The sequence below is a fragment of the Pyxicephalus adspersus genome, chromosome 4, assembly GCF_032062135.1.
Source record: "Pyxicephalus adspersus chromosome 4, UCB_Pads_2.0, whole genome shotgun sequence".
Classification (NCBI taxonomy): Eukaryota; Metazoa; Chordata; class Amphibia; order Anura; family Pyxicephalidae; genus Pyxicephalus; species Pyxicephalus adspersus.
The window spans coordinates 62847838-62856238 of NC_092861.1; the positions used below are offsets into that span (position 1 = coordinate 62847838).

Here is an 8401-nt window from a genome sequence, read left to right on the forward strand (position 1 = left end):
TTTTCCCCCCCAGTTTTGGGGAAGAAAAAATGCGTCTTATACGCCGAAAAATATGGTATATCTGTCTTTGCTGCTTTGGTATTGTTCATTTAAAAAAGAGATACTAACAACCTCATTTATAGATAAAATGGAATGGCTGGGGTGTAGCATTGCAATGTAATCCGTTAAGAACCCTTTTAAAATCAGCTCTGTGTATGTTTCTTTTATACAGTTGCAGTTTTTTTGTTTTCCGAATACAGTAATAAATATAAAGTGTCTTTCTTTTTTTTTTTTGCAGAAAATAATGGCAATATACTTGACACCAGCTATGATGAACTGTTTGGAAGTCCAGAAAAGAAAGATGAGGTTTCTTCCACTCTTAACAACAAAGAAAAAGATGATGTACACTTACATTGCATTAACTTGTTTCCCATTGAAACTAAGTCAGCAAGATCTAGTTCTGGAACAGTAAAAAAACAAAACTCGGGTTCACGCAATCAAAGCAGGGGTCGAAAGTCTCAGGTAAAATTGAAAACGAATAATGATATTGGTGATAATTACGGGAGTGATGTGGTTTCTGAAACACCCACCGAAAAGAAGAAAGCTCCATCTTTGGATTCTATATTCACCACTAAAACTTGTATTACAAATCTTAATAAGGAGTGTACAGGTCAATACCCTGTCCGTCCATACGCGGAAGGTAAAACCTGGAAATCTTACAGCCCAAAATCACATGAAAGTACTAATGAGGACAATAAAACCGGGAACTTTTGGAAGTTAGGTTATACGGAACCTGAAACTTCTAGCTTGGAATCTCCATCTACAGCAAACAGGCTTACTGAGATGTGCAAAAACAAAGGCCGAACTAGAAGATCAAATTGTCTGGATCCCAAATCAGAAGTTTCAGCTAAGAAAAAGAGTATAATCAAGGAGCAGTCCAAATCAAATCCGCCTCTATCAAATGCTGACTCTGTGGTTACTGAGTATGATGACTTCTTTAGTTCTAATGAAGTGAAAACCAATCTAAGCAAATTAGGTCGATTATCACTGACTTTGAAGCCTCCAAGGTCACCCAGTCCTCCACCACTGTTTTCAGACCAAAAGGGTGCTGGCAAAAGAAGAAGATCAACAAACATAATGCAGCAGGAAACACAGCGAGCAAAGAAACGTAGGACCGTACATGCAGTTAGCCTTTTCAATTCAAGCCCAGTACAAAGTACTATAGAGGAAGACTGTAGTTTTCCCACTGTCCCAGAGAAAAAAAATAGAAATTCTCAAAAATGTTCAATACTGAATGCAGTGGAATTTCCCTTGAAAAATACAGAAATTAGTGCAGAAAAACATTTACAGAAAACAAAAGCAAATGAAAGTCAACATGACAGATTAGCCGAAGACTCTCGAACTAATGATAATAGAGGTTCTCAGTCAAGTCCCTCAAATGGACTAAAGAAAGTTACTAATTCTACATCATCTAATGGAATACAGAGGGAAGTTGTTTTACAAAGAGGTTTAAACCTAAAAAATGGTCTGGCCCTTGAAGAACATGAAAAGCAGATGATCAGTTTACAGACAAGTACGTGAGCCATGTTCCTACTCTTTGGAAAATAAAGGAGTCTCATCACCACTTGCTTTCTCCTTTTATAGCTTCTTTGTAGTGAAAATAATTGCTTTTTTATTTTTTAATGTTTGAGGGAGGGGGAAGAGGTTATGTAGCCACATATGGCAAAGACAAAACAGTGCTGCTAGTGTTGCAGAGATTACAAGAGATAAGTGTCTTGATATTAGGAATATCTGCAGCCTGTAAACTACATTGTTGATATCAAATAATACCAATCTTACATTACCTTTAGGTGTCCATTTATTAGACTATGGGCTGTGTGCTGCAGATTTTAATGCAGATTAGTCAGGGTGAACCAGTAAAGTGTTGTTTTTTAGGCATTTTCTATGTATGTGGTATATTTTTTTTTAAAGAAATTGCATAATAATTTGTTTAACTAAAGAGCTTGCTTAACAGTTTTCCTGGGACGAGGGAAGATGTTCATATGTCTTCAACTGGAGACTGATATAGTACATGCACTTTAATTTACGTAAAAAAAAAGGTGGACATAGACAAATGTATAGATAAATTGGTTTAATATTGGGTATCATTCTCAGTTTGTTCTCTAGGTGGTGCTGTATTTGTTGTATGAATTGATCTTCTATTTATTATGAATGAAAATCAACAATCTAATGAACAAACTACAAATGACACCCACTGTCAAGTCATTGTATCTACCTTCACCCATGTCTACTTTCAAGTACATTAAAATACATTCCCCCATCTCTAGTTAACTTTTTCATCCATTTAAGTTTCTACAAAACGATTACCCCACACTTTCAGTGAATGAAATTCAGTGAATTCGCTGTGGAAATTTTCATATATCTCTGGGTGTATTGTATTGAAATCTCCAACCAGTTTTCAGAAATGGGGTCTTTCATACTTGACTGGTGCCGGCTTTGCAGTTATGTTGACTTGCCAGTAAGTTAAACTTCCTTAAGCTGCATTAATCAGATTTCAACTTGTAATTAGTGTATCCATTCTGGAGATTAATGTACTCAAACTGTTAAATGGAACTTAGCCATGGCTATTAGCTTTATTATTTCATATTTTTGGTAGAATGAACAACTGTAAACAAGATCAAAATGTTTGTTTTTAATTAAATTTTCATCATATTACTCCTTTTAAGTGGGAAGAAATTTACCTGCTACTGTGCCTTGAAATCTTAATTAAATGCACCAATGTATGAGTGTATGTGCTGGGTTTTTGAAACCCTTTGTCTGTTCTGAATAAAATGTGATCTTGGTACTTCGGGTGCCTAAAATATACATGAAGCAAGTCATCATGGGTTATGATAATTTGAAAACAATCACAGACGTCCTGGTTAAATTGTGGTCTGACCATTCTTGCTCCCCTTGTCTCTTTATTGACTGGTTGAACAATCTGTTTGTGCAATGGAATTAAATGGAGATGTAAGGGGCAAGCCTCTGTAAAAATTGTTGCTGATTCTGAAATAGTGCACCTAGGTGTTCTAGCTAGCAGGGTACTGTAAGAATAAAAGTGTTTATTTTGCATTATTAATATTCTAAAGCAATGCCGCATTTCAAAAGCCAGCAGATATGTTTTAAGGTGACAAAAAGACACGTAAAGCTATCCTGGGACCACCACAATTTTTTTTGTTGCTTTTTCAGAACATGTTAGTTGACTAGTTGTTGCCTGAGACAGTGACCTTTAAATTACTTTTTATCAGGTGGACACAATCCAGCTGTAGTGAGAAATTAGGAAAAAAAATTGTTCCTTGTTAAAACCAGTTTTACCATACTTTTTGAACCTTTTTTTTTTTTTTTTTTTTAAACCTATATGTAGGTCACTACACTATAAAGGTAAAATAAATGCACTTTAGTACTACCATATTCCACTAGCAAAATAGAAAAAGCTAGGCATATTAGCAAGGCTTCTATTAGTGAGCTCATGCACAAAAAGGAAGGCTTGCTAATGTTCATAGTGTTCAAGGTCTGTGGATTTTTACTTCCTTATTGTACTATTAGGACTGGACATTTGAGCAAAGGTAAGTAGTGAATATCAGCCATAAAATAATGCAATGTACCATAAACTTTCATGTGAATACTCAAAAGAAAAGCAAAACAAAAATATTCTTTAAATATCAACAGAAGATAATAAAGTGTACAAAAGCATAGATGCACATTTTATTTTAAGGACTTTTGAAGTGACAGTAATTTTCCTAGATGTAGGTTTTACCTTCCTATAATAATGTCTGCATGTTATGAAACGAGTGCCATTTTTTCCCTCATTACATGAAAAAAGCCCATTCTGCACAGACAGAAGCCTCCTGGGATGCGTGACGTAAATATCCCAGGAGGTTCTGCGCTCCCATTCTATCTTTACTCCCACAGCGGGTTTTTTTTTTAAGGGTTAAAAAGTAAAATTTTCTATCCTGTGATGTAGTGAATATTTTGGTAAGCTTTAAGTGATGTAGTTGCCAATCATGTTCTACCTATAGCACTATTATAAAATAAAACACTAGAGACTAAAGAGTACAATTGTACAGAAACAGTTTTTAATAATATTCCGGGGGACCTATTTTTTCTCAGGAATTACAAGCAAAACTGTACCACCCGTAATTAGGGAGTGACAGGTTTATGTAAGTTTTTCTTTTTTTTTCTTACCAAGTTATAATTTTTTTCATACTAAAATGTAGTTGAAATTGTGGATTAAGTGTAAAATGTGGAAAAACTGGTGGTGCAGTATGTGTGTACCAATGTACTGTAACACTGTTTCTCAACCTTTTTTCACCTGAGAGGAATACTTGAAATACTTTTTTTTAAATCTTAGGGAACCCCTGTAAAAAGTAGTAATTGTCGGGCAGTGATATGAATGATACTTACATTGGAAATCATTGAGTGAACCAAGTGGTGGTTCATAATTTCAACACACCGCTAAAACAATAGTTGACATCATGTCACTGTCTTTGCCAAGTGGTGTTGGACAAAAACTAGGCACCATCCAATGAATGGTCAATCAGCAACAGCTCAAAGAACCCTTGGCTACTTTTGGAGGTACCTACATCTCAAGGCTTTTCTATGGCAGTCTTTCTTTACCTCTTTTCTAAGTTGCAAGCTTGCCAACCCAGACACTGCAGCTCACAGTGGGAGAGTTTTGCCAGCATAGTAAGTACTGCCAATCTGAATAGCAGGACTAGGGGCAGGCAACTTCTGATAAGATAAAGGCCTGGAAATGAGTATTGGCAATGCTTGTATTTATTCCACAGCCACATCTTCTCCCATAACAGACAGTCTATAACATCAAGCTCTATGGGGTAGACTTTAGTTTCTGCATCTGCATTTTTTTATGGTGGAGCCATAGTTCTGCTTTGCCTTTCCTGTTGCTTCTTTATTTGTCCAAACATTTTTGATGTAATGTGACTATTCAGTAAGATGTCTTTTTCTAGAATCTCATGGTATGAGGTTCACTTAGTAATGCTGAAAATGCAGAAGGCATCAGTGAGCTGTACAGATTTATCGACCTTTCTGCATTTAACTTAACTAGGAATTGCAGGTTAGTTTGACCTTTATCAGCATTTGGATTATTTGTGAATATGGATGCACTATAAAACAGGATTCATTTTGTGTTTTTCTAAATGTTAAGTAATTTGAGCCTACTGAATCCCATTTTCTGTTTTGGTAAACTGATATTGGTTGCTAGTTCCAGGGTCTTGGGTAATATTTGCTGGATATTTTGTGCAAGGTTAAGGTTGATTTCTGAGGGATGGTTAAGGACACTGCAATAGAAAAAACATTTGCCTAATTGCTTATTACGGGCAGTTGTACTGTTTATTACCACCTAGCTGGATTTTAGCTTGACACAATTCTGTAATAAGCACCACCACATTTGAATGTGCATGATGATTTTTATTTATTTTTGCAGACATTTGCAGAAGTCTTTGATTTAAAGTAATGTTATGTATTGTTCCTACAATTAAAGTTAAGTATGGTGTGTCCTCTGTTCTCACGGTAAATGTATGTACTGCAGCTCACCAGTCCTCATATGTGGTGGATACAGTTTTTTTTTTTTCTTTTCCAACTTCTTTTCCAGTTTTAAGTTGACTCAGGGATTCTACCAGCTAAAAACTGGTGACAAAACTACAAAACACCTCCTCCTTTTTTGTATCCATAACATAAGGGAATGTGGTCAAGCTTATTATTTGAGTTTATATAACCATTAAGGATTAGCAAGTGAAACACCCCAAACATTTATATACCCAAAATTGTAAATGCTGGAAACATTTACATGCAGCATGAGCATCCCTCCTAACAATGTATTTATATTTACAATGAAGGGCTTGTTCAGTTAGGCTGACTTTACACCTATGTGTTGTGGTAGTAGAGCAAGGTAAGCTTTGAATGCAGGCTGTGCAGGACTTATTGCTGGGTGAACACCAAACACTGCCTGGTGCAGTGGCCAACAAAAAAGCCCCAGAGGATTTGTATGTGTGCTTTGTTTGTTTTAATGTTTTGCATTACTTCAGATAACAGGTCTTCAATGATCTGAAAAAAAATCAAAGCATTTAACACGTTTGGTTTGGCTCCAATCCTTCAGTTGTACAGTAATAACTCACATTACATTAAATGGGCTAATTTTTGCTTTATAAGAAAAGTATTTAGATAAAAAAATTAGCAGCCTGTATCTAGGAGTCTACTAATAAGGCTCATGGTTTAATTAAGTCAAAGAGTTTTTTATCCTTTGTTGCACCTTTATTTACAAGATTTCAATGCAGCATCTAATTTTCTATGCAAACTTTGTGCAGCCTAACAATGGCTGTATGGCATTTCTCTAAACAGTAAACAGTAGACAGTAATAGTAAGAACAATGGACCATGCCAGTGGTGGAGAACAATTGTGAGACACGGACAGTGTGTTCTCACCTTAAGGCTGCATACACACGTACATAAATTGTTTCATGATCCTATTCAACGACAAACTATTGCACGATGCATCAACGAGTGCTGCACATACAGCACCGTTCTGCTTTATGGGGAGGGGGAGAATGACGGAGCGGCACCCCGCTGTGCTCTTTACCTTCACTTCCATTATTATCGTTCGTTGTCCATCGTCCGTGGATCTGCCGGGACGATCGTATGGAAGACGGGTGCTGTACACACGCCAGATTCTCGTCTGATATCGCCCCTGAGCCGATTATCAGACGAGAACCACTGCAAGTGTGTACGTAGCCTAAAACATGAAGTGTAAAACATGGACTTTTCCTGAAGGATCATTAGATCAGAGCTGTCCAACTCCAGTCCTTGAGGGTCACATACTTTTTCTTTAAACTATAATTTATTGCTGTGTTTCTAAAAAAAAAAGTCAGAAAATCCTAACTTATTATTACAAGATATTTATTACGCATCTGGAATCTGCAGATTTTTAAAATGAATTTTAAAAATGAATATGATAATGCCTATAATATTTTAGTTATTGGGTTTTATATATACCGTAAGACTTAATTAATCTGCAAACTTCTATTTTACAGGTTTGTATAACTGCCATTGTTTTAGTATTTCCCAAACTATTGCTTCCATTGTATACTTTTAATGTCTAATAAAATGTATTCCTTTTTACATATTATGCATGTTTTATAGTCTTATTATTTGCCTTTTGTTTAGAAAGAGTATATTAGCGAAGTCTACCACACTTTTATATGCTTTTTTATGTTTACAATTAATATGTTTTGAATTTTTTTTTGCTTTGTTTCGTTTTGGGTTTAGGTGGGCCTAAAAGTAAGTTTTATCTGAGCAGTTAATTACGTTAAAATAATGTTCATTCAGTTTCCCTCACATTTTAAAGATTCAGAATTCATCTCCTTTCTTTTCATATCTGATTAGTAAAAGCAACAACAACAAAAAATGACCATTTAGCTAAAATGACTAAAATATAAAATGATATTTGCATTTCTCTAATGGTATTAGTACTTTTTACATATTTGTAAAGGTTATAAGTAATACTTTCATTTAAAATAACCATTTTCTTTTTTTTAATTTTTAGTGATATTTCATTAGTTTATTTCACATACTTAAGTCATTCTTACATCCCTTCTCCATAGAGTCTTTCATCCCCCTAAGTATCATTCATCCTCAAGTTTATTTTTATTCATACATTTACTTTTTACAGTCGTGTTTCAGTGTGTTTCTTACCAGAAAAGGTAGGACTTTTTAGCACAAAGAACTAAAGGGCAAACAAAAGACTTTTATTGATTCATATTAAAAGCCAAAGTAGTGAAGCAGCATCTCCAGTGTAGGCATGCAGAGATGTACAGCACAGTGGGATAGTCATGTAATGGGCTTTGCATCCTGAGGCTCTTAATCATAGACTTGGATACATCTTTTCTTTTGCCAGTTTTAATCTGGATCAATAAAACATTTTTTTTCTGTGCTTTACTTTGTTGTGCTAAGAAGCTTTTTTTTTTTATTTTTCTGATGTGGAGTACAGAGTTACACTAAAATTAAATTGTACTATCTCTTGGTGTGATTTAGTTTTTCATGATGCTGCCATATATGTGGGAGGATGAGAGAATGCGCTCAAGTAGGGGAGCTCAATGGGGCATGACCTAGGAAATCTACAGGGGAGATACATCTTTACCTTTTATCTTTGCTTTCTAATACTGTTTTTAACAGAAAATTGATCATACTAGTTTTGTATTGTACACTTTTAAAGTGCTTTTTTTCTCCTTTTAAAATAAACATATTTTAAGTGCACCAGTACAGGGTTTTTGAGAACTACCAGTACTGTGATGGCTGATGAAGTTATAAAGCAAACCTAGTATGTCTACCAAAACCCTGTCGTAGCCTAGCCCTGGTGAAGACTACATCTT

The 8401-nt window shown here is 35.3% G+C and overlaps 1 protein-coding gene across 2 annotated transcripts in view; it reads left to right on the forward strand.

Moving 5' to 3' along the window:
• Positions 1-8401, forward strand: part of MCPH1 (microcephalin 1) — a 156964-nt gene that overhangs the window by 11044 nt on the left and 137519 nt on the right. For both annotated transcript variants that reach the window (XM_072408430.1, XM_072408431.1), the window contains one exon: positions 278-1552. In XM_072408430.1, coding sequence (XP_072264531.1) covers positions 278-1552 — 1275 coding nt within the window. The remainder of the gene's footprint in view (positions 1-277; positions 1553-8401) is intronic.